The sequence below is a fragment of the Sus scrofa genome, chromosome 6 (genome assembly GCF_000003025.6).
Source record: "Sus scrofa isolate TJ Tabasco breed Duroc chromosome 6, Sscrofa11.1, whole genome shotgun sequence".
NCBI lineage: Eukaryota > Metazoa > Chordata > Mammalia > Artiodactyla > Suidae > Sus > Sus scrofa.
This window is the reverse complement of record NC_010448.4, coordinates 60682345-60709936: the sequence shown is the minus strand read 5'-3', so window position 1 is coordinate 60709936 and position 27592 is coordinate 60682345. Positions and strand designations below refer to the sequence as shown.

The window sequence follows — 27592 nt, the reverse complement described above, 5'->3', positions numbered from 1 at the left end:
TATTTCACATAATAGATTCATGCACTACACAGTCACTTTTGTGACTGACTTCTTTCACATAGTGTAATGTTTTCAAGATACATCCATGTCGCATGCGTATCAGTACTTCTTTTATTATGTTTGATGTCTGAATAATATGGGCACTCGAGGCTTTTCTGCTCTGGCTACAACACGAATAGTGCTGCTGTGAACAATTTGTGTACTAGGTTTTGCACACATGTGTGTTATTTGTCTTAGGTGTACACCTAGGACTGAAATTTCTGGGTCATATGATAACTATTTTTGGCTTTTTCGTTGTTTTTGTTTTTTTTGTCTTTTTGCCATTTCTTGGGCTGCTCCCTCGGCATATGGAGGTTCCCAGGCTAGGGATCCAATCGGAGCTGTAGCCGCTGGCCTACGCCACAGCCACAGCAACGCAGGATCCGAGCCGAGTCTGCAACCTACACCACAGCTCATGGCAACGCCGGATCCTTAACCCACGGAGCAAGGGTAGGGATCGAACCCGAAACCTTATGGTTCCCAGTCGGATTCGTTTCCACTGCGCCACGACGGGAACTCCCCAACAACTGTTAACTTTTATGTCATAGTCATCTTGGTATGTGTGAAGTGGTTACTTATTGTGGTTTTATTTCCCAAGGACTGATGATGTTGAGCATATTTTCACCTACTTTTGGACCATCTGTTTATCTTCCTTGTAGAAATGCCTATTCAAAGCTTTCGCCCATTTTTAAATTGTGTTAATTGTACTTTTAGTAGTTACTTTATGAATATTCCCCATCCCCAGCGTGTGGAAGTTCTCAGGCCAGGGATCTAACCTGGGCCTTGGCAGCAGCCTGAGCCACTGCAGTTACAATGTGGGGTCCTTAACTCGTTGACTGTATCTATTCATTACATATCCTGGATACAAGTCCGTGTCCGATACCTGATTTTTGATAAAGGTGCAAAAGAAATTCAATGGAGGAAGAATAGCCTTTTCTACAGATAATTCTAGAGCCATTAGACATCCATAAGAAAAAAGACAGAACTTTGATATCATACCTCAAAAGAAAAAAGAGAGAACTTTGATAGCATACCTCATACAAAACTTAACTCAAAAGTGTATAGACTTAAATTCTCTCCAGTACTAACCCATGAAATTAAATGTATTACATCTTCATCGTGACGACATGGGAAAAATAAGTGGGTCTTTCTGTCTCAGATTCTATACTCAAGATTATGTACTTTAAATTATTACATTAAATTTATATATGCTAGGAAGACATCTATTTGCTGATTATCGATTTGAAAATGATAAATGTTTTATATGAAAGTCACAGTTTAAAAATTTTTTTTTTTTTTTTTGTCTTTTTGCCTTTTCTTGGGCCGCTCCCACGGCATATGGAGGTTCCCAGGCTAGGGGTCCAATCGGAGCTGTAGCCAACAGCCTACGCCAGAGCCACAGCAACTCAGGATCCGAGCTGCATCTTCAAACTAGACCACAGCTCATGGCAACGCCGGATCCTTAACCCACTGAGCAGAGCTAGGGATCAAACCCGCCATGTCATGGTTCCTAGTCGGATTCATTAACCACTGCGCCAACAAGGGAACTCCGACAGTAAATTTTGATACAAGATTTGTAGAGGATTCTGCCAAAGCAGCAGCTTAAAAGGTAATCAATGAAAACAAAAAATGTTATCACTTATCTACCTCAAGCCAAAGATGCCTGATTTCTTCATACATTTGTGAAATGTGGAAAAGGCTGCAAATGCCTGGATATTTACTGATATGTCTTAACTTACATAATGTTTGTATGGTTTCCAAAAGCAAGGGGTAAGTTTATCAGTCATAATTGCAACACTGAAACCCCAAGCCAATTAGTTTTTGTGGGTTGTGTTTCTTTTACTTTTTACACATAGCAACAATTTCCTGATATTGTAGTCTTAGTGGAATTTTTAACAGCTCTATTCCTCCCTTAGAGAAAAACCCAAAAACTTAACCCAAGAAGTATTTCTACAGGTTGCTTCATCATCACACAATTAGTTTTATAAGTTGTGTAGTTTCAAACAAATGTACTGTTATTTCTCCGCTTTTGTCCTTATTGCTTATATGCAAAATTTTATTACCATATGCAGTGTTTCGATATTTTTGTGAATATTTGCATTTTTACATTTCCCCAATATAAAAGTTCCCACCTCCTATGATGCTTTGTCATTGGTTAGTTTGGTAAGACAAATTACACTGAAGCACTGCATCCTATAACTCAGTTTCAAAAGAGGTGAGACATGACTGTGAGTTCGAGCTAGAAAAAGGAGTTTATACTTTCAGACATACGTCGAATAGTAACAAGAGTATATTAACTGAAAAAACAAGGAACTGAAAGAATGATCTTTATGCTCTGCTTTTCATTATAGCGCGCATCAATTCCCAATATATATTAGTATTCTTTTTTTTAACTATTAAATTTCTCCCGCATTCGAACATCCAGCTCCATGGGTGGGGATTTTTGCTTGTTCACAATTACATCCCCAGGGCCTACAAGCTTGGCACACAGCAGGCGCTCAATAAATGGAGAACGAAAAACAGGGTAAGGAGAAAAGGGAAGAAAGAGAACAACACAAGAAAGGAAATCCCGAGCACCTGAACTCGTAACTACGTCCGCATCCTCCCGGAATCCCTCTCGTGCGGGCCCCCGCCCTCCACGCGCCGCACTGCCACCTGCGTTTCACCAGCTCCAGGTCAGGTGCCGCAGTCCGTGCGCCCTGCGCGGGCTTGGCCACTGCGCGTGCGCCCCACGGCTCGCTCCGCCACGCGCGCCCGGCGCGTGCACTGCCTCTGGACGCCTTCGCGACGCCAGCAAGCAGCGCCTGCGCAGTCCGGACAGGCCCGTCTAGTTCAGGGCGGGACTCGGGGGTTCTGACAGACTACGTGTGCTGGGCTGGTTTCGGTTCTGGGTCGGAAAGTCCAGGGCTTGGCGGATCGCGGCGAAGACGACTCGAAAGGGACGAGGCTGGAGCCGCTGCGCCCTCGGCGAGCAGTCCCAGGATGCACCGCGCCGCCCCGCGCTCGGCCTCGGACTCCATTTCCCAGCGGCCACTGCTGCCGGCGCCGACCGCCAGCCCGAGCGCCGCGGCGCCTTTGTGAGCCCGCGGGTCCGGCCCCAGGTCGCGTCCCGCCCCGGCCGCGGGGCCTCGGCTCCCGGCCTCTGCCAACCGCGCGGAGCGAAGTGCCGAGTCTCGGGGAGAAGGCGGTGAGGAGCCCGCGGCGGGTGCGCGTCTGGGCAGGCCTGCGGGGCGGGAGCGGGCGTGTGAGGGGGCCTCTGGCGGGTGGGACTGTGTCAAGGTGTTGTCGCCGTGTTTGAACAGTGAGACCATGCGTGACATTGTGTGAGACCTTGGGGCTGTGTGCGAGGCAGTGTGGAATCGCGTGAGAGTGTGTGTGACAGTGACTGCGTGACCTCGTGTGAACGTGGTGACCGTGTGTGTGGTGGGGCCGTGAGTTGGTGTGACAGTATCTGTGACGGGGAACGCGCAGCTGTGTCTGTACACGCGAGCCTGCTGTAGATGGTGTGACCTCAGTGCGTGTGACAGTACATGGCACCGTGGGTCGTCATGTCAGCGTGACCCACGGCGAGGGGAGGGCAGGCGACCTCTCGGGGGCATGTCCACAGGCTGTCAGCGTGAGGGGTTTTGTGGTGTGGGAGCCTGGGATGCTCAGGATTTGGCAGAGCGTGTTGTGGGGGAGAGGCTGAGATGAAGGGGAAGAGCTGGAGTTTAAGGAGAGAAGAGGAGGGAGAGGGAAGAGAGCTGGAGACGAGAAAGCCTAGGCCTGGACTGCCGAAGACTGGGCCGCTGGACCTTAGTCCTCTCTGACACCGAAGGTCTTTCTCTCCCTCTCCCAGCGAGGAGTTGGGGAGGAAAAAGGAAGAGGAGACCTACTCTGTGCTCTCTGTGAAAATAAATGACTGAATAATTGATGCTTTTTGAGCGCCTGGAGTGCTGTGCTGAGTGCTTTCTGTGGATCATCTCATGTTTCTTCAGCCACTGATAGGGAGTAGGTACTTTCCTGCTGATGAGAAAATTGAGGTTTAGAGTGGAGTTTGCAAAGCTTATAAGTAGTGGATCAGATGTTTCGAGTGCAAGCATTCTGACCCTCAAAGCTTGGTGGTTCTTACCACTAAGTTATGTTGCTCCTGAGATAATTGCTTTACTCTCCGAGGCAGTGAAGTTAGTGGAGAATTTCTCATGATTAAGGGGTTGCAGTGACCGTTCCTGCACAGCGCACCCCCTAACCTCTTTCTGAGGAAATAGCTTGGAGAAGTTGAGATTGGTTTTCAGGTGCATTTTATCATAATCTAGGGCCAGAAGCAGTGTCCTCTTTGGTCTAGTGTCCTCCAGACCACATAACCCCTCTGTGGCTTATTCTGTGTAAAGATGTTTTCTTTCAGGCATTCACTTTGTAGCTTTATCTCATCTAGAAAGTATGGAGATACATTTCCTTTTCACATCATCATAAGGGGGAAAGATTAAAGAGTCAGACCCTGGATTCCACCTGGGCTTAATTACTTATTACCTTGAAGCCTTGGATAATTTCCCTGATGAAGAGCCCCCCTGTGTGAAGGGGGAAATACTCCCTACTTGGTAGTGCCATTCTGAGGGGTAAAACTGTTATTGTTTATAAATATAAACAAGGAGGTGTCTTATGCACAGAAAGTTTATATTGCATATTGAGATCTAAAGCACATGGGGGATTTAAGTGGAGTATAATCTATAAGAATGTTGAGTCATTACACTGAGAACACCTGAAACTAATACAACATTATAAATCAACTATACTTCAAAAAAAATGAAATAAAGCACATAGGTGAAAGCGTTGTAAATTTAGATAGGAATGACCAATTCAGTGACACCTTTTATCTACTTCTGTGGTTGAGGAGAAGGGCAGAGAGAAGGAAAGGGGAGTTTCTAGGCTAGTGATGCTGGGAGCTGAGAGCAGACCCAGCATTTTACATTTTCTTTCTTCCTCTCCAGTTCTGTTTTCTCTGGACAGTGCCCTTCTCCCAGAGAGGAGCCTGAGGAGGAGGACAGAAGAGCTGTTATAAATTCTTAAATTCTTAAAGCCATGTCCGAGGTAAGGAAGCATTTCTTCTCTCTTCCCTGAAGTGCCTTGTTTTTCAGGTTTTATATGAACATTTTGCTTTTCCTTTGAAATTCCCCATCCTAATAAAGTTTCATTCATTCAGTGACCCCATTCATTCATGTTTTCCAGTCTAGTAAAAGGAGGTCGACCAAACTCCAGTGGTCTTCCCTTTTTTTCCCTCAGCCAGAATTTTCATGTTTATTTGAGAAAGAGTTTATCACTTCCTATGAGTTAGGTGTTCAGTTGGAAGTTTCAAAGGGCAAAAATAAATAAATACACTTCTTGGTAGGATATGAAAGTCTTCACTATAGGAACTTGATTCATTGAGGTTGAGGTGTGTGTTCAGATGGGACTGTAAGTTTAGAGTCCACAGACGTGTGTTTGAGAGGTACACAAGACAAAGGCTGTTGGGTAATTGGCAGTATATGATAGGGTCTCTTGCTCAAGGTGATTTTGAGGAGTAGGATCTGCAGGAACTTGAGTGTTAACGTATGGGTCGATTAGGGCAGAGACTTTTTTCAGGCAGTCTGTGGGCTTTGAAGAGTAGGATTCCATGGGAGTAATGAGGCCCTATTTTAGGCACATCCTGAGTTAATAGCAGGCTAAAGCTGGAATGTTCTTGGTCATCCAGTAAAGATCAGTGGAGTTAATATGGAAAAACAGGAAATTTTTTTGAAAAAGAATAATAGGAAGTACTTTTATTCCTATGACAGATGTATTAACAAATACATCTGTATTATACATCTGTAATAACTAAACAGTAAACAGTGTAGAATAGGAGCCAGAAGAAATAAAAGATCAGGATATAATGTCCAGAAACAAATGGAAATACAGATAAGAATAGAAACTACTTATTCATTTGCTGAACATAGTTATTAAAGATTAACTGTATATTAAGTGCTAGCAATACTGTGGTAAATAAAAGTAGACTGTTTTCATGGAATTTAGTGCCTACTAGTTTTGTTATATGATAATGTAATGGTACTATTTTATTTTTTTTATTCTTTGATTATATTGGTCTATAGTTGATTTACAATGTTGTATTAACTTCAGGTGTACAGCACAGTGAATCAGCCATGCATATACTAATAGATCCTTTTTTTACATACAGGTTATTACTAACCATTGAGTAGATTTCCCTGTGCTATACAGTAGGACCTTGTTAACCATCCACTTTATGCAGTAATGTATATGTCATTCTGATCCTCCCAGTTATGCCCCTCCCCCAGTTTTTCCTATGGTGACCATATAAGTTTGATTTAAAACTCTGTGAGTTTGCGTCCATTCCATAAATAAGTTATTTGTATAAATTTTTTATTAGATTCTACCTATAAGTGATACCATATGACATTCGTTTTTCTCTGACTTACTTCATGCATGATGACAATCTCTAGGTCCACTCATGTTGCTGCATATGGCACCATTTCGCCCTCTTCTATGGCTGAGTAATATCCCGCTGTACACCTGTACCGGATCTTCTTCATCCATTCCTCTGTTGATGGACATTTAGGTTGTTTCCACATCTTGGCTAATGTAAATAGTGCTGCTGTGAACATTGGGGCGCATGCATCCTTTCGCATTATGGTTTTCTCCAGATAGATGCCCAGGAGTGGCATTGCTAGATCATATGGTAGTTCTATTTTTATTTAATTTTATTTTATTTATTTTTTGGTCTTTTTAAGGCCCCACCTGCGGCATATGGAGGTTCCCAGGCTAGGGGTCTAATTGGAGTTGTAGCCACTGGCCTATGCCAGAGCCACAGCAATGCAGGATCCAAGCCACATCTGTGACCTACACCACAGCTCACGGCAATGCTGGATCCTTAACCCATTGGGCAAGCCCAGGGATTTAACCCGAAACCTTACGATTCCTAGTCGGATTCGTTAACCACTGAGCCACGATGGGAACTCCTATTTTTATTCTTTAAAAACCTCCATGTTGCTTTCCATAGTGGTTGTACTAATTTACATTCCAAACAACAGTGTGTGTGGGAGGGTGGGGGTTCCCTTTTCTCCACACCCTCTTCAGCATTTATTGTTTCTAGACTTTTCGATGATGGTTGTTCTGACTGGAGTGAGGTGACACCTCTCTATATAGTTTTGATCTGCATTTCGCTAATAATTAGTCATGTTGAGCATCTTTTCATGTGTTTTTTGGCCATTTGTCTTTGTTGGAGAAATGCCTATTTACATTTTCTGTCCAGAATATGATTGGATTGTTTCTTGATATAAACCTGCAGAAGCTGTTTGTATATTTTTGAGATTAATCCTTTGTTTGTTGGTTGCTTCATTTGCAGTGATTTTTCTCCTATTCCATGAGCTGTCTTTTCATTTTCTTTTTATGATTTCCTTTGCTATGCAAAAGCTTTTAAGTTTAATTAGGTCCCATTTGTTTATTTTTGTTTTTGTTTTCATTACTTAAGGAGGTAGATCCAAAAAGATATTGCTGTGATTTATGTCAAAGCGTATCTGTGTGTTTTTCTCTAGGAGTTTTATGTTTAGGTCTTTAGTCCATTTCGAGTTTATTTTTGTGTTAGAGAATGTTCTAATTTCATTATTTTTCATGCAGCTGTCCAATTTTCCCAGCACTACTTAATGTCTTTTTTCCATTGTATATTCTTGCCTCCTTTGTCACAGATTAATTGACCATAGGTGTGTGGGTTTATTTATGGGCTTTCTATCTTGTGCCACTGGTCTGTATTCCTTTTTTGGTGACAGTACCACACAGTTTTGATTACTATAGCTTTGTAGTATAGTCTGAAGTCAGGGAGGCTAATTCCGCCAGTTCTCTTTTACTTTTTCAACCTCCCTTTGGCTATTTGGGGTCTTTTGTGTTTCCATGGAGCTTAAACATTTTTTTTGCTCTAGTTCAGTGAAGAATGCCATTAGTAATTTGATCAGGATTGCATTGAATCTGTAGATTATCTTGGGTGGTGTAATCATTTTGACAATATTGATTCTTCCAACCCCAGAACGTGGCATAACTTTCCATTTTTTTGGTCATCTTTGATTTCTTTCATCAATGTAATCTGTAAGTTTCATCTTACAGTTTCCAGAGTATAGGTCTTTTGCCTCTATAGATAGGTTTATTCCTAGGTATTTTATTCTCTTTGATGTGAGAATAATTTCCTTAATTCCTCTTTCTGATATTTTGCTATTGGTATATAGGAATGCAACAAATTTCTGTATATTAATTTTGTATCCTGCAAGTTTTCTGAATTCATTGATGAGCTGTAATAGTTTTCTGCTAGCACCTTTAGGATTTTCTATGTATAGTGTTATGGCATCTGCAAACAGTGACACTTTCACTTCTTCTTTTCTAACTTGGACTCCTGTTATTTCATTTTCTTCTCAGATTTCCAGCTAATGCTTCCAAAACAATGTTGAATAAAAGTGATGAGAGTTGACATCCTTTTCTTGTTACCGATCTTAAAGGAAATGCTTTCAGTTTTCTGCTGTTGAGAACGATGTTAACTGTGGGTTTGTCATATATGGCTTTTATTAAGTTGAGATAGGTTCTCTCTATGCCCACTTTCTGGAGCTTTTTTTTTTGTTTGTTTTTTTGTCTTTTTGCCATTTCTTGGGCCGCTCCCGTGGCATATGGAGGTTCCCAGGCCAGGGGTCCAATCAGAGCTGTAGCTGCCGGCCTACACCAGAGCCTCAGCAACTCGGGATCCGAGCCGCATCTGCGACCCACACCACAGCTCACAGCAACGCTGGATCGTTAACCTACTGAGCAAGGGCAGGAATCGAACCCGCAACCTCATGGCTCCTAGTCGGATTCGTTAACCACTGCGCCACAATGGGAACTCCATTTTTGGAGCATTTTTATCAAAATTGGTGTTGAGTTTTGTCAAAAGCTTTTTCTGCATGTATGGAGATGATCATACGGTTTTTATTCTTCGGTTTGTTAATATGTTCTATACATCACATTGATTGATTTGCAGATATTGAGAATCACTGCATCCCTGGGATAAATGCCACTTGATCATGGTGTATGATCCTTTTAATATATTTTTGGATTTGGTTTGCTAATATTTTGCTGAGGATTTTCATGTCTCTGTTCATCAGTGATATTGGCCTATAAATTTCCTTTTTTTTTTTTTTTTTTTTTTTGTCTTTTTAGGGCCACACCTGCCACATGTGGAAGTTCCTGTGCTAGAGGTTGAATCGTAGTTTGCAGCTGTCGACCTACACTGTAGCCACAGCAAGGCAGGATCAGAGCTGTGTCTGTGACCTATACCACAGCTCATGGCAATGTTGAATCCTTAACCCACTGAGGGGGACCAGGGATTGAACCTGCATCCTCATGGACACTAGTTGGGTTCATTACCACTGAGCAACAACGGGAACTCCTAAATTTCTTTTTTTGTGGTATCTTTGTCTGGTTTTGGTATCAGGGTGATGTGCCCTCATAGAATGAGCTTGGGAATGTTCCTTCCTCTGCAGTTTTTTGGAAGAGTTTCAGAAGAATTGGTGTTAACTCTTTTGTAAGTGCTTGATAGAGTTCACTTGTGAAGCTATCTGGTCTGGACTTTTTATTTTTTGGAAATTTTAAATCACAGTTTCAATTTCAGTACTTGTGATTGGTCTATTCATATTTTCTGTTTCTTCCTGGTTCAGTCTTGGAAGGTTGTACTTCTGTAAGTGTCCATTTCTTCTAGATTGTCTGTTTTATTGGAAAATAGTAATTTGTAGTGGTCTCTTAAGATCCTTTGTATTTCGGTGGTGTCATTTGTAACTTTTCTTTTTTCATTTCTGATTTTATTGATTTGGCCTGCTCCCTTTTTTCTTGATGAGTCTGACCAAAGGTTTATCAATTTTATTGATCTTTTCGAAGAAATAACTTTTGGTTTTATTGACCTTTTCTATTGTCTACGCCTTATTTATTTCTGATGTTGATTTTTATGATTTCTTTACTTCCACTAATTTTGGATTTTGTTAGTTCTTTCTCTAGCTGTTTTTAGGTATAAGGTTAGGTTGTTTGAGATTTTTCTTGGTTCCTGAGGTAAGACTGTGTTGCTGTCACCTTCCCCCTTATAACTGCTTTTGCAGCATCCTATAAGTTTTGGATCATAAGGTTTTCGTTGTCATTTCTCTCTAGGTATTTTTTAATTTCCTCTTTAATTTCTTCAGTGACCACTTTGTTTTCTAGTAGCATATTTTTTAGCCTTCAGATATTTGTGATTTTTGCTTTTTTTTTCTTGGAGTTGATTTCTTGTCTTACAGCATTTTGGTGGAAAAGATACTTCATAATATAATTTGTTTTCTTAAATTTACTGAGGCTTGATTTGTGGCCCAAGATGTGATCTCTACTACTTGACATTATAGACCACTTGACGTTATATGACCTTATGTTTTTTTCTTTCATCTTTAAGAATTTTTTAACTTTATTGAAGTATAGTAGATTTAAACTGTTCATTTCTTCTGTACAGCAGATTGAGCTATACATATATATATATATATATATGTATACATACACATGATATATCCTTTTTTCATATTCTTTTCCATTATGATTTATCACAGGATATTTAATATAGTTCCCTGTGCTACAATTAATCTGTATTACTCTATTTATAGTTCCCTGTGCTCTGTGTTGTTTGTCTATCCTATATATAATGGTTTGTATCTGCTAATCCCAAACTCTCAATCCTTCCCAAATGTATTCTCTGTATCTGTGAGTCTGTTTTTGTTTCATAGATATGTTCATTTGTATCATATTTTAGATTCCACATGTGAGTGATACATGTGGTGTCTTTCTCTTTCTAACTTACTTTGGTTAGTATGATAATCTCTAGGCCCAGCTGTATCGCTGCAAATGGCATTATTTCATTCTTTTTGATGGCTGATATTCCTCTGTGTGTGTGTGTGTGTGTGTGTGTGTGTGTGTGTGTGCGTGTGTGTGTGTATAAACCACATGTTCTTTATCCATTCATATGTCTGTGGACATTGAGGGTGTTTCCATGTTTTGGCTAATGTAAATAGTGCTGTGAGCATTGGGGTGCATGTATCTTTTCAAACTAGAATTTTGTCTGGATATATGCCCAGGAGTTTATGTTTTCCTCTTGTGTTAAAATATTAACTCCACAAGAGGAAGAACTATATTCAGTTCAGTTTTGTATTCCCAACTCTTAGAACATTTTAGGTAGTAAGCATTCATTAAGTACTTGTAAAGTTAGTATATGAATCAACAAAGGAATGAATTCCTCATCTTTGAGTGAGATCAGGGAGGCAAGAGGCAGCTACCTCTTCTCTGTGGCCACTGAATTGGTAACGGAAGGAGAAAGCAGAGGGTAGGTGCTATAGAGACAGAACCCATCAGCCGAGATGGTTTTTAGAATGCCACCTCACACCTCCTGAATCACAGGCTCTTATGGTGAGGCCCAGGAAACAACACTGAGTCCCACAGTGATTTTAATGCATACTTTTTTGAGAACCCCTGCCTCTAACGATTGTATTTCAAGTATGGAGTTCCCATCGTGGCTCAGTGGTTAACGAATCCAACTAAGAAAACCATGAGGTTGCGGGTTTGATCCCTGGCCTCGCTCAGTGGGTTAAGGATCCGGCATTGCCATAAGCTGTGGTGTAGGTCACAAACTCGGCTCGGATCCCATGTTGCTGTGGCTGTGATATAGGCCAGAGGCTACGGCTCTAATTAGACCCCTAGCTTGGGGACTGCCATATGCTGAGGTTACAGCCCTAGAAAAGACCAAAAAAGACCAGAGGCCAGCAGCTGTGGCTCCAATTCAACCCCCAGCCTGGGAACTTGCATATGCCACAGTGCAGCCCTAAAAAGCAAATAAAACAAAATAAAAATAAAGTATGCCTCTTAAAAAGAGGGTTTTTTGGAGTTCCTGTTGTGGCTCAGCAGTAACGAACCCGACTAGGAACCATGAGGATGCAGGTTCAATCCCTGGCCTCGCTCAGTGGGTTAAGGATCTGGCATTGCCATGAGCTGTGGTGTAGGTCACAGGAGAAGCTTGGATCCCATGTGGCGGTGGCTGTGGTGTAGGCCAGCAGCTGCAGCTCCAGTTTGACCCCTAGCCTTGGAACTTCCATATGCCACAGGTGTGGCCCTAAAAAGCAAAAGAAAGTTTTTTTTTTTTTTCCCTGCCAATCTCTTAGGCCTCCCACAACCCCCTTTGTCTCCTTAAAAGGTTGGTTGGTTTTTGCACATCTTGGTTTTTTTTTTGAAAATAGTGTTTAGTGTGTTTTCATTTAATGTAATTATTGATATATTTGTGTTTAGGTATACCATGTTATGATTTATTTTATCTGTTCTTTTACTTCTCCTTTTTTGCCTTCTTTTAGATAAATCAGGTATTTTTCCCTATTATCTTATCAATTAATATTATTCATTTAATGGCCATTCTAGGATATGTATTCATTACTCATTATGTAGTCTTTTCGTCTTCCTTCTGTCATTGGCGCTCTATGTGCATACTCACGTCAGGTGTTACTCTGCAGAGAGGCGTGTTAAGAACAGGAACGATGTTCATACTTGACAACCACGAAGGCCAGGGCACATACCAGAACTCACACCCGCTGAGATCCTGGAAACTGACAGTGTGCGGGGCGTTTCCCTTCGGTTGCTGGATTGTGGGGAGATAGAGGATAGTCACTCCCAGGGCACAGTGCAATAGCTGTTTACCAACCAGTGTGGCAGTATTTCAGTTTTTAATAAGTCTCTTTACCTGTTCGGGCATGTATTGAGGTCATCTGCATATCAGTTCGCTTCAGAGTAGGTTTAGCAGAGTTCCTGTCGTGGCGCAGGGGAAACGAATCTGACTAGGAACAGTGACGTTGTGGGTTTGATCCCTGGCCTCGCTCAGTGGGTTGAGGATCTGGGGTTGCCCTGAGCTGTGGTGTAGGTCGCAGATGTGGTTCTGATCTCACATTGCTGTGGCTGCGGTATAGGCTGAGAGCTTAGCTTCAATTTAACCCTTGGCTTGGGAACTTCCATATGCTGTGGGTGTGGCCCTAAAAAGCGAAAAAAGGAATGGACTAGGTCTTATTCCATGTTATAAAGATCCTTAATTCAACATACAGTGGTGTGTGAGTGCTGTGTTTTAACATTTAAAAAAACTCTTGCCCATTAAATATGCACAGTGGGGCATATTCCTCTAGTGAGAGCTAGTTATTTTTTGATGCACCTCATTATCACATTTGAAGTGTTCAGTACTTAATTAATAGTGCTTAAAATTACTATTGTCTTGTTTCTGAGGTAGCATGATAAGTTACCAGCTGTCTTTGAGACTTACGGTGTTGTAAAGAGCTGTTAGATAAACTTTGGCATCCCTGATTATTCTCTGTAATAGCATACATTTGTTTAAGTTATATTTTTGCAGAGTCACCATAAAACTTGTGTTTATTACATATGTATTTATTTTAGAAGACCAATATTATAAGCATCAAATATATATTCACATACACACACTCTATTGATAAGCTGGAACATTGACCATTGCCGTTGTAGAAGTTGGAACAGTGCTGGTTTAGACCATGTATATCTTATAAGGGGTAACTTAGGTTTCTGCCTCCTTCTTGGAGACTTTTTTTCACTGCCTCAGTCTATCCTAATTTTCTGTATTGAGAAATGCTGTGGCATTTTGTGTGAATAATGTATCATTTCACACTTGATTGTTTATGGTATTCTGTTAATTGCCCATTTTAGTGTGTATCTTTTCTCCATCAGTAGAGACTCTCTGATATGTACATCTTCCTTGATAGAATATTAAAACTAAACATGATAAGTCATCTAGCAATTACTTATCAGGCATTGCTCAGAACCCAAGATATGGACAGAAAATTTCGCTATAAGCAAAATTTCTCTCCAGAAGTATAGAAAGTTTAAGTCCTCAAACTATGCATCTGCGAGGGTAAGAACACTAGTTGCAGACAATACGTTTATGTCATTTCAGGATTTGGTGACCTTTGGGGATGTGGCTGTGGATTTCTCTCAGGAGGAGTGGGAATGGCTGAGCCCTGCTCAGAGGCATTTGTACAGGAAGGTGATGCTGGAGAACTACAGGAGCCTGGTGTCACTGGGTAAGCAGGTCTCCCTGTGATTCAGAATGGGCACACAGGGCTGCTCTCCGAGGTCATGGTTGGGAAGCACTGGATTTCTAAGTTTTTCTGTCTACTCCCTCAAGTAAGTTGAGTTTTGGAGCACTGGCAGTTTCATTAGACTGTTGATGCACCTTCATCTTGCCCATCGCCCAGGATACTTCACCTCCTCCTCTGCTTCCTTCTGGGATGCCCCTGCCCTCCTGATGACCAAGGAACTTGATTTGATTTATGGGCCTGGCTAATTCTCCTTTTATTTCTTGTAAGCAGGAGTTTCAGCTTCTAAGCCAGATGTGATCTCATTATTGGAACAAGGAAAAGAGCCCTGGATGATGAAGAAGGAGGGGACGAGACGCGCATGTCCTGGTGAGTGAGAGAAGAGAAATAGGGAGTTAGAGGCCATGGCAAGGAAGAGCTCAGTGGTCCGTAAAAGATTCCAGCTCCTAACTGATGGTTCCTGGGTAGCTCTTCTTAAAGGCTTAAGGCCTGGGAAGAAAGACGTGTCACGAGCATGAGTGCTTCAGCCGTGTCTCCTTGTATATATTCTCTCACAAATTACTCTCTTCTCTGAGAACCTTTTCCTGTTCTCTGATCCAGGCGTCATGGTATCTCCTTGTCCTTGCTTTTTAGTTTTACACAGATTGCTCCATACTGTTTGTAAAAATCCAGACACAGCAATGCCTATTTTTTTTTTCACTTATTCCTTTGAGATTCAAGGATTGATTGATTGATTCACTTAATCTTTTACCAAGGCTCACTGGGTTTCTACTTTGAGAAAATCATTCTGCTCAGTTTTTAGGACTATTCAGAGGTATACAAATCATTAAAGGAAAAAGCATTTTCCAATTGTATTTTCAAGTCTTGGTTTCACTGGAGGGTGATAGCATTTAATAGAAACTAGTCAGAGTAAAGAATAGCTTGGCAGAGGAAAAGATGATGAATTTGAAATGGGGAGATTTCCTAGTGAGTAAATGCAACATACCATTGGAGGGAGATGGGAGCTCAGAGAAAAAGTCTGATTTAGAGATGCTGGTGTTAAGGAATGAGGTTACTCGTCTTAGGGTTTGAGAAACAAACCCTGGTACTGGGGCCTTTGTGGGGAAATGGACCTTTGGCAACTTTCTCAGCGTCCTCTCTGGCAAATGGTCTTGCTCTGGTTTCTTCCATGAGTTAAATTATATAAATTTTCATTTTTCTAGATGGTTATCCTTTTCATTTAGGTTACAGATTTATTTCTACGAATCTGAGCATAATAATCTTACAATTCTTTTTTCTTTTATATCTGTAGTAATTCAAAATTTTAATTTCTTATTTGGTATAGGTGTTCTTTTAAAAAATATTTGTTAGGTTGCTCTTCATTAATCTATTTTTATTTATTTTCAATGAACTTTATTATATTTATAGTTGTACAACCATCATAACAACCTAATTACATTTCTACCCCAAACCCCCAGCCCATCCTTTCCCTCAAACCTGTCTCCTTTGGTAACCATAAGGTTTTCCAAGTCTGTGAGTCAGTTTCTGTGTTTTTTTTTTTTTTTTTTTTTTGTCCTTTAGGGCCACATCCGCAGCACATGGAGGTTCCCAGGCCAGGGTTGAATTGGAGCTGTAGCCACTGGTCTGTGCCACAGCCACAGCAACACCAGATCTAAGCTGCATCTGTGACCTACACCACAGCTCACAGCAGTGCTGGATCCTTAACCCACTGAACAGGCCAGGGATTGAACCTGTGTCCTCATGGATACTAGTCACCGATACCACTCAGTCACAATGGGAACTCCAGCTTCTGTTGTGCAAAATAAGTTCATTGTACCCTTTTTTTTTGGAATCCACATATAAGTGATAGCATATGATACCTGTATCTAACTTCACTTAGCATGATAATTTCTTAGCCCACCCATGTTGCTGCAAATGCCATTATTTCATTCCTCTTTATGGCTAATATTCCATTGTGTGTAGTATATACCACATTGTCTTTATCCACTCCTTTGTCATTGGACATTTAGGTTGCTTCCAGGTCTTAGCTATTCTATATAGTGCTGCAGTGATGCTGGAATACATGTATCTTTTCAAGTCTTGGTTTTCTCTGGATAGATGCCCAGGAGTGGGGTTGCTAGATCGCCATGGTAATTCTGTTTTTAGCTTTTTGAGGAGTCTCCATACTATTTTACATGGCATTGCACCAGTTTACATTCCCATGTACAGAGTAAGTGGGCTCCCTTTTCTCCATACCCTCTCCAGCATTTATTGCTTGTACACCTTTTGAAAATGGCCATCTGGTGTAAGGTGGTACCTCATAGTAGTTTTGTTTGTTTTCATCTTTTTTAGGGCTGGGCCCGTGGCACATGGAGGTTCCCAGGCTAGGGGTTGAATTGGAACTGTGGCTGCCTGCCTGCACCACAGCTCACAGCAACACCAGATCCTTAACTCCCTGAGGCCAGAGATAGAACCTGCATCCGCATGTATACTAGTCAGATTCATTTCTGCTGAGCCACAATGGGAACTCCCCTCATAGTGGTTTGGATTTGCATTTCTCTGTTAGTGACATTGAACATTTTTTCATGTTTTTTGGCCATCTGTAGGTCTTCATTGGAGAATTGATCTTCTGCCCATTTTTTTATTGTTTCTTTGGTATTGAGCTACAGGTGTTTATATATTTTAGAGCTTAATCCCTTGTCAGTTGCTTCATTTGCAAATATTTGCTCCCATTCTGTGGGTTGTCCTTTGGTTTTGTTTAGGGTTTCTTTTGCTGTGCAAAAACTTTTAAGTTTGATTAGGTCCCATTTGTTTATTTTTATTTTATTGTCATTACTCTAGGAGGTGAGCAGGAATTCCCTTAGTGTTTTTTGATTTGCATTTCCTAGACAATCTATTTTAAATTTTCTCTTTTATACAAGTGTTGGTTAAAAGAAAGTTTTCTGCTTTTACTGTATTTTGATCAAAGTGTCATATTTGATCAGGATAGCAATTAGAACTAATTCTACTTTCTAACATTTGAGGATTTTGTGTGGCCTAATGTACAGTTAGTTTTTGTATCTGTTCTGTATGTTCCAAGGTATAGTCTCTCTTTTCAGTGTAAAGTGTTTGCTGCATATCATGAGTTTTGTTATGTTACTCAAGTTTTTTCGTTTTTTTACTTTTTTTAAAATTATTTTTTCTTTCTCTCTTTTTTTGGGCCACACCTGTGGCATATGGAGGTTCCCAGGCTAAGGGTCCAGTCATAGCTGTAGCTGCCAGAGCCACAGCCACTCAGGATCCAAGCCACGTCTGCAACCTACACCACAGCTCAGGGCAATGCTGGATCCTTAATCCACTCAGCAAGGCTAGGGATCAAACCTGCGTCCTCATGGATGCCAGTCAGGTTCGTTAACTGCTGAGCCACGACGGGAACTCCCTGTTTTTTTACTTTTTAGAAGGGCTGCACTTGGCGGCATATGGATGTTCCGGGGCTAGGGGTTGAATTGGAGCTGCAGCTGCTGGCCGACGCCACAACCACAGCAACATGGAATCCAAAACGTGTCTGCAACCTGCGCTGCAGCGTGCAGTAATGCTGGATCCTTAACCCACCGAGTGAGGCCAGGGATTGAGCATGCATCCTCATGATTACTAGTCAGGTTTCTTTCTGCTGAGGGACAGTGGGAAATCCCACTAAAGTCTGTCTTAATGCTTGTTTCCACCTGTCATCTTTTTTCTTAATGACTTTAATTACAGAGTAAATTGCATTCATATAAACAATATGCTGAGTTTGGACAGTTGTGTACATCCATGAAATCATCACCCCGTAAGATAGCTTGTGCCTCTCTGCAGTCCATCCTTGTCCACTCCTGGCTTTAAACACGAATCTGATCTGTCTCGTTGTAGATCAGTCTGCTTGTAAACTAAATGGAATCTTCCTGTTGTCTGGCTTGTTTCATCATGAAAATTACTTAAAAATTCCCCACAGTGCTGCGCGTATGAGTGCTTTATTCCTTTTGTTGCCAAGTAGCCGTCTTTGGTATAGATGGTCCACACTTTGTTTTTTCCGTTCACCTGCTCGAGCACATTTGGGTTGTTTGCCATTTGGGGCTACATTAAGCAGTCTTGGTTTGGACACATGTTTTTCTCTTTGGTAAATATCGAAAAGTGGAAAAACTGAATTGTATGATAGGAATATGTTTTAACTTTTTAAGAAATTGCCAAACAGTTTTCCAGAGAGCTTGTACCATTTTCATTCCCACCAGTGATGTGGAAGACTTCCAGTTGCTCTACATCCTTACCATATTTTAGTGAGTATTTTTTATTTTATTCATTCTGATGATTGTGTTGTGGTTTCTCAGTGTAGTTTTAGTGTGCATTTCTCTGATAAGTAATAATGTTGAGCATCTTTTCATGGCTTTTTGGCCATTCGTGTATCTTTTTTTGAAGTGTCTGTTCAAATCTTTTGCTTCATTAGGTTGTCTTTCTTATTGAATTGTTAAGAGTTCTTTATACAAGTATGCCTCATTCTGTTGTGTTCCACGTTATTGCACCTTTTTGCAAATTGAAGTTTTTTGGAATTCCTGCATTGTCTGTTGATGCTTAGTATTTTTAAACAGTAAGTGCTTTTTAATTGTTACGTACACTGATTTTTTAAGATTTAATGCTCTTGCACGCTTAAGTAGACTACAGTATAGTGTAAACATAACTTTTATATGCACCGAGAAACCAAAAAATTCACGTGACTCACTTTATTGCAATATTTACTTTATTGGGATGGCCTGGAAGTGAACCTGTTGTATCTCTGAGGTATGCCTATACAGCCTATAATACAAGTCCTTTGTCATTTATGTGTATCAAGATACATGTACCAGTTGTGGCTTGTGTTTTTATTTTTCTATTGCTGTCTTTTGAACATCAAAAAAGCTTTCAGTATTTGTGAAGTCTAAATTATTGTCTTTGTCCTTTTTGTGTCACATTCAGGAAATTCTTGCTACCCTCAGGTCACAGAGAGTTTATTCAGTCAGTATTTTTCTCCTAGGAATTTTATAGTTTTGGCTTTAACATTTTGGAATATGATCCATTAATCTTTGTGTCTTGGGTGAGGTAAAGTTTGAAGTTCATTTTTTTCCCCTGGATATACAGTGGCTCCAGTACCCTTTGTTAGAACGACCTTCCCTTCCCCATTATATTGTCTTGTTGGTACCTTTGCTGACAATCAGTTGACCATATATGCATGTGTTAAATTCTGAACTCTTATGTTCTCTTGATCTCCATATCTATCTATCCTACACTGGATCTGAGCTGCATCTGAGGCCTCTTCCACAGCTCATGGCAATGCCGGATCCTTAACCCACTGAGTGAGGCCAGGGATCCAAACTGTGTCCTCATGGATACTAGTCGGGTTCATTTCTGCTGAGCCACAATAGGAAATCCTAGTAAAATACTTTCTTATCTATTGACATGATATGATTTTCTAGAATTACAACGATTTTCACATATTAAACTTAACTTTGCACTTTTTATCGCATATTGGAAGAAATTTGATATAAGACTAACATGATTACAATACCAACTTTTAGTATAACCAGCCTTTGCAATCACATGATTCAACCACTCCAAAAATCATTAGATAGAAGAACAATAACTATCACATCTGATATTTTGGACAAACTGCTCTTCAACAATTATATTTCCTTCTGTTTCCCAAATGTTTTCCTTCATTTCCTTCAAGTAAGGGATTGTCAAGTAACTGTAATAAAGTGGCTGCCCTTTGGTAATAGTGTGATTACCGTCACTGACAATGTTCAAGGGGTTCGTTCATAACTAAGAAGAGCTGTATCTGCTGCCCAAGTAACTTTGCACTTGTGATTACACGTTCATATTTTCCTGGATTCGATTTACTATAATTTTACATAGCCAATTTTGTATAAGTTCTACATGTGTCTTTATGTGCTACACTGGTTTTGTAAATCATAGTAGAAATTTTGATTTTACTATAAATAAGGTGAGAGACCATTCGAAAGTCTTGAACAGAATAACAGGTGATTCGATTTGGGAATAGAAAAGGTAAAACAGATTAACCCACAGGTTTTAACACCTGTGGCAGGTTAATAAAATCAAGCAATTTGATAGAAAATGACTTGTATATAAAGGCTTCTTAGCTTTGTGATCAACTGAAAATTTACACTTGGTTGGAACGTATCATATAGAAAATGATATTCAGGAAGATCCTTTTCAGGTTGCAAAAGTTTAACCACATAGTTTTCTGTACACCTATGACAGTTAATGGAATCTGCTATGTTTTGGGGTCTGGGGATCTTACAGAGGTTTTTTTTAGTCATATTGACATGAAATTGGTTTTTAAAAGATAACGAACTTAGCTGGTATGCAGGAAACATGAGGCAAGAGAGGAATGGTATTTGGAGACTGTTCATATAGATAGTTATGCATGATTTTTTTTTTTTTTGTCTTTTTAGAGCTGCACCTGCAGCATATGGAAGTTTCCAGGCTAGAGGTCGAATTGGAGCTGCAGCTGTTGGCCTATGCAACAACAGGTCTGAGCCACATCTGGAAACTATACCACAGCTCACAGCAATGCCAGATCCTTAACCCACTAAGCCAGGCCAGGGATCAAACCTGCATCCTAACAGATACACCCATACTAGGATGCAGGTTTGTTACCCCTGAGCCATGATGGGAACTCCAATTAATTCATTTATTAATACATTTCACAAAGTTCTCTTTCGTATATTATTAGACTGTGTTTAACAGCTGTTAAATCCTTGAATTTGTGTATGTCATTTACCAATTTTTCTTTTATAAGTTTTCTAATGCATAATTACAAAACACATTTGTTTTCTTGATATCTTTTAGATTGGGAATATGCATCTAAAAACAATGAATTTTCATCAAAGCAAGTTACATATGAAGAATCATCCAAAGTAGTGATAATGGCAAGAAGCCATCTTAGTTATAACCTTGACTGCTCCAGTTTGAGAGAAAACTGTACAAGTGAGGATTGGTGTAAGAACCAGTTGAGAAGTCAGGAGGTGCATCCTGGTCAACTGATGATCACTCATAAAGAAATCCTCAATGTAGAGCAAAGTAATGAATATACTAAATCTTGGCAGACTTTCCATCAGGGTGCAATCTTTGACATAAAGCAGAGTTTTCCTACCAAAGAAAGAATACATAAACATGAGCCACAAAAGAGAAGGTACCAGAAAAAACCTGCTGAAATGAAACGTAAGAAAGTTTATGTAGAAAAGAAACTTTTGAAATGTAATGAATGTGAGAAAGTTTTCAACCAGACCTCATCTCTTACTCTTCATCAGAGAATTCATACTGGAGAGAAACCCTATGCATGTGTTGAATGTGGGAAAACCTTCAGCCAGAGTGCAAACCTAGCTCAGCATAAGAGAATACATACCGGAGAGAAACCCTATGAATGTAAAGAGTGTCGGAAAGCCTTCAGCCAGAATGCCCACCTTGCTCAACATCAGAGAGTTCATACTGGAGAAAAACCTTATCAGTGTAAAGAATGTAAAAAAGCCTTCAGCCAGATTGCACACCTGACTCAACACCAGCGAGTTCATACCGGAGAGAGACCTTTTGAATGTATTGAATGTGGAAAGGCCTTTAGTAATGGTTCGTTTCTTGCTCAGCATCAGAGAATTCACACCGGAGAGAAACCTTACGTATGCAGTGTCTGTGGGAAAGCCTTTAGCCATCGTGGATACCTGATTGTACATCAGAGAATTCATACTGGAGAGAGACCCTACGAATGTAAGGAATGTCGGAAAACCTTCAGCCAGTACGCACACCTTGCTCAACATCAGAGAGTTCATACTGGAGAGAAACCTTACGAATGTAAAGTATGTCGGAAAGCCTTCAGCCAGATTGCTTACCTGGATCAACACCAGAGGGTTCATACTGGAGAGAAACCCTATGAATGTATTGAATGCGGGAAGGCCTTCAGCAACAGTTCATCACTTGCACAACATCAGAGGAGTCATACTGGAGAGAAACCTTACATGTGTAAGGAATGTAGGAAAACATTTAGCCAGAATGCGGGCCTTGCACAACATCAGCGAATTCATACTGGAGAGAAACCTTATGAATGTAACATTTGTGGAAAAGCCTTCAGTTACAGTGGATCCCTTACTCTACATCAAAGAATTCATACTGGAGAGAGACCCTATGAATGTAAAGATTGCAGGAAATCTTTTAGGCAGAGAGCCCACCTTGCTCATCATGAGCGAATACATACAATGGAGTCATTCTTGACTCTTTCCTCTCCCTCACCCTCTATGTCCAGTCAGTTGCCAAGACCTATAGGTTTGATCTCCTAAACAGGCCTTGACTCTAACTCCTTTAATACGCTTCCATTCTATTATGTTTGTCCAACACACAGAAATCTATTTGACATGGACTATGGAAAGAGCTTTCTAATTGGTCTCCCTGTAGTTACCATTTCCTGCTCGTTGTCCATATTGCAGTCAAACTTGTATTTAAAAGTTTGATCATATCACTTCTCCCTCATTAAAACTTTTCATTAGCATCCCATAGTTCTTAGGTCAAGGCACATATTTCTCAAAGTAGCCTAAAAGACACCTTCTCATTGCCAATACCTCATTCCAGTCTATGTTTCAAAGTCCCATCTCATGTCACTATCCATCTCATTCTTTAGATACTTAACCAAGAAATCAAGAACTCACAGCCAGCATCAAATAGGTCTGGTTTTCAATTCTTACTCTTCCATTTTCTAGACCTCTAGTTTTGGACAGACATTCTGTCATTTCTAGGCTCAATCTTCTTATTTATGTTACGGGAATAATAATGGTACTACCTCAGAAGTTAACAAGAGGATTAAGTGAGATAATGCATGTAATTTGCCCAGCAGAGTGCCTAGCATAATCATTCAATAAACATTAAGGTAATAGATAAAAAGATACTATGTATACAGATAAGACCTGATCATCTCAGCAATGATTGATAAATAAAAACAACACCTCAAGACTCAAGATACTGTAAAGATTTTTAACTAGGAACAGTAGCCATTGTTTTGAAGGTGGATGATAAGATGTAATAGAGCTGATGTCAGAGTCCATGATGATTAAGATGCTGCCTTCAGTTTCAGCATAAACATACAGAGAACTGATTTTGTTGATAAGAAAAACTAACTTCATTATCTATTCAACAGTTTTAAGAAGCCAGGTTTTAAAAATCACTTGTAGTAAGTAAAACTTACTGAGATGTAGTCATCATTTAAACAAAAGCAATATAGATATTTTCTAAAAGAGAACTTTATATAGTCAATAACCAAAGAATAGAAAATAAAATTTAACTCTCCTCCCCTAATTACAGGTAGATGAACTGTATTAAACCCATGTCATTTAAACAGAAAAACCTGTTACGCTTTCTCAGCTATCATTTCAAAACTAGAGGGAAAAGAAACCAAAATTGTAGGTCAAAACTCATGAATACGTTTGACTTGGTGTGCATCAAGTTTAACTTGAATATGCATACCTTGAGGTGGGCATGAATTTTCCAGTTCTCCAGGGTTCACATCACTCCTTGTTCCCTTCATGACTTTACATCACTTCCTGACTCCCGAAGGCTTCGAGTATGCAATCAATGCAGTAACCAGTTCTCAAGAGAATATAGGTAGAAAGAAAATGATGCAAGTTAAATGGAGGATGAAAAGAACAGACATTTTATCCTTTTTTTGGGGAAGACTCATAGGTTAGTAGGCCCCAAATTAATCTACAGATTCTTTGTAACTAACAAAATCCTAAGAATATTTCAAGGCCTAAAACATTTTGTGTGTATCAACATGCACACACACATTCACAACAGATACACACATAAATATAAAGATATTTCATGTCAGTGGCTAAAACATATTGCCAAATATGATTCTATTCAAAAAAGTTATTTCCGGGAGTTGCCTTGTGGCTCAGCAGATTAAGGATCTGGTGTAATCACTGCCATGGTGTGGCCAAAAAGAAAAAAGTTACTGCTATACAAAATAATATCTTCACTTTATCCAAATGAAACCAGTATCATTATAGGACACCACAACATGCTTTACAATCATGGAGAACAATCTTCCTAAACATGAGATCCAAAACCCGCCTGCAACAAAGATTCCAGGTTTGACTGCATAAGAACTTTAATATGTTTTTTATGCAGTCAGAGATGGTACAAAAGGTTTTTAAACATGAGAACTGCAGAAAATTGGAGTTCCCATTGTGGTGCAGGGGAAATGAATCCGACTAGTATCCATGAGGATGCAGGTTTGATCGCTGGCCTCGCTCAGAGGATCAGGGATCCAGTGTTGCCATGACCTGTGGTGAGGTTTCAGATGTGGGTTGGATCTCAGGTTGCTGTGGCTGTGGTATAGACTGGCAACTGTAGCTCCGATTTGACAAATGCTGCAGGTGTGGCCCTAAAGAGCAAAAAAAAAAAAAAAAAAATGTATAAAATGATTAAAATACACTTAACCTATGAAATTCATATCCTTACCATAAAAGTGTTCCTACAAATCACTTAGAAAATAACACCTCCCTTCATGGGCAAAGGGTATAAAGAGGCAGCAGGTGACTGATGCAAGTGTGGTAAGTACTGAATCTCACCAGGATCAGAGTACAAGTTAAACTAACGAACTGCCATTTTTCGATAGACTGACAAAATTTGCACTGCAAGAGCACAGCAGAGGAGATACTTCTCTTTACTGATATGAGGGAGTATGAATCTGTACCATGTTTCTAAAAATAACAAATTTCAGAATTTTCATCAGGAAATCAAGATTTTCTTTTGCAGTTAAAAATAAGTTTATCTTCTATAGCCTATTAAACAGATAAATATGAAATGTATCAAACAAGCAGAAAATAAGTCATCAGTGGATGAAAGAAATTTGGTAAAAGACAAAAGGGAAAACAAAGTTTTTCATGAAAGGGAGAAAACGCTGTTACCTGAAATTTCTGCGTGATGGGAATTTCAGTAATGGGGGTCTGCCTACAGCATCCCCAGCAGAGCTCAAGCTTTGAGCTGGCTTGTGTCGAGGCTGGAGCTAAGGAGACAAGACGACAGGACCGTTAAATGGTTTTCTATTTGAAAGTGAAGATAGTACCCCTACCAACAGATTCCCCACTCCACACACGCCCCCTGCCCACCGCTTCTCTGCCACACCTGTGGCATGTGGATGTTCCCAGGCCAGGGATCGAACTTGCACAAGAGCAGCAACCCCAGTTGTGCAGTGATAACACTGGATCCATAACCCTCTGTGACCCACAGGAACGCTCATAAGTATATAAGTAAACTGAATGGGACCTTTCCTGCACACCAGTCACAAAAATGAGTTCTGGCTGCATAAATCCTGTGTGTAGAAGTAAACAGCAAAAGTATTAGAAGATAATATAGTAGGATATGTTTTTAACCTTGGTGTTGGACATATCTTCCTAAATCAGACAAAAATGAAAGCCATAAAGGGAAGATTAATGAACTTGGTTATATCAAAAGTTAGTGTGCTTTTAAAAAGTTAATAGATAAGCAACAGAAAGGGAAAAAATGACAAAGGGAAAGCTGTAAGAATATCTACAAATAGGGAGATATTCCTAGTTGTGGCTCAGCAGAAACAAATCTGACTAGCATCCATAAGGGTGCAGGTTCGATCCCTGGCCTCCACCCAGCACTGCTGTGAGCTGTGGTGTAGGACACAGACGCGGCTCGGATCTGATGTGGCTGTGGTATAGGCCAGTGGCTACAGCTCCGATTTGACCCCTAGCCTGGGAACCTCCATATGCCATGGGGTGCAGCCCTGAAAAGCAAAACAAAAACAAAATGCTACAGATAGGTAAAGGACAACCAAGCAAGAATGAAAATGAACAAAAGATAAGAATGGGCAAATCATAGAAGAAATGAAGATGACTAATGAATATGAGTCCCTACCTGGCTAGTACTGAGATGCAAATTTAAATAACGTATTATAAAAACTTGGCAACTGTGTGGAGAAATGGGTACTCCTTACTGGCACTCTGGAGGCACTGAAGTTTTTAAAATGTTCACTATAACCTCTGGCGGGCAGATTAGTTAGTATATGAAACTGGAAACAATCTAAATTTCAGTCTAAATCTAAATCAATAGAGGCATACATAGGCTACACGGAAATAGTAGCACCAGTTTAAAAGAAAGGACTGGTAGTAGTGATAGGGATTTGTCAATAAAAAACTGATTAAAAAGTGAAAAATGTGCTTAATAATAGAGTATCAGAGATTTTAAACCTATTTCTAAGACGTTTTCACAAGCATGCAAACATTCAGAAAAAGTCTTGGACACATCCAACGGATAAGTGTTTCTTTTGGAGAGAGAACTGGAAGTTCCTGGGGCTAGAGGTCAAACTGGAGTTGCAGCTGCTGGCCTATGCCGCAGCAGCACCAGATCCAAGCTGCATCTGCGACCCATGCCAGAGCCCATGGCAATGCTGGATCCTTTGTCCACTGAGTGAGGCCAGGGATTGAACCCGCATCCCCTGAATACTAGTCGGGGTAGTTACCACTGAGCCACAAGAGGACCTCCAAGAATGTTATCATTTAAAATTGCAAACCATTTAAAATTTCACACCATGGAAAAATTGAAGTTATGGAGAACTAGGTCAACTAGGGTGAGAGCTGGCAGCCTAAGGTGAAAACTTTTTTGGACTCTGGAGAATCTCACCAACTCACCAGCTCTTCCCTTGACTACAGAGAGTCTAGTAAACCTCATTCAGGTAAAGAGAGCTACAAGAACCTTTGCTATCTACCTAAGATAACTACACCATACCATTCTTAAGTGTGAACAGACAACTAAGGATCATCACAGATGAAGAAACGTATCAGCATAAGGACCAAGAGACAGCCGAAACTCAGAAGAGGAGAAGTTATATAATGAGAAGAAAATTAACATTTATGTTAGTCTGAGATTTATCAGATGATGCATTATTTTGTCTTTTGTCTTCTTAGGGCCTCACTCGCAGCATATGGAGGTTCCCAGGCTAGGGGTCTAATCAGAGCTACAGCTGCTGGCCTATGCCACAGCCACGTCAATGCCAGATCTGAGCCACATCTGAATCCTTAACCCACTGAGCAAGGCCAGGGATCGAACCCACAACCTCGTGGTTCCTAGTTGGATTCATTTTCCACTGCGCCACGATGGGAATTCCAGATGATGCATTTTTAAAGCAAGTATGAGAAGCTACCAAAAAGAATTAAGTAAGAACTCTTAAGAATGAAAAAGCATTCTTGGAGTTCCCTCTCTGGTGCAATGGGATCAGAGGCATCTCTGGAGTGCTGGAATAGAGGTTTGATCCCCAGGCCGGCAAAGTGGATTAAGGATCCAGCACTGCTGCAGCAACAACATAGGGTGCAACTGTGGCCCAGCTCTGATCCCTGGCCAGGAATTCCCTATGCCGT

The 27592-nt window shown here is 40.4% G+C and overlaps 1 protein-coding gene across 12 annotated transcripts in view; it reads left to right on the top strand.

Moving 5' to 3' along the window:
* The window catches only part of ZNF583 (zinc finger protein 583), a 34523-nt gene extending 11359 nt beyond the window's left edge, over positions 1–23164 (top strand). Inside the window, exons 1-5 of one of the 12 annotated variants that reach the window (XM_021095094.1) lie at positions 2786–3226; positions 5007–5106; positions 14039–14165; positions 14454–14549; positions 21015–23164. In XM_021095094.1, coding sequence (XP_020950753.1) covers positions 5098–5106; positions 14039–14165; positions 14454–14549; positions 21015–22492 — 1710 coding nt within the window. In that variant the 5' untranslated portion in view covers positions 2786–3226; positions 5007–5097 and the 3' untranslated portion in view covers positions 22493–23164. Of the gene's footprint in view, positions 1–2785; positions 3245–5006; positions 5107–14011; positions 14166–14450; positions 14550–21014 lie in introns of those variants that run through there. The other 11 variants (XM_013998831.2, XM_021095095.1, XM_013998830.2 and 8 more) reach the window with 11 other exon arrangements.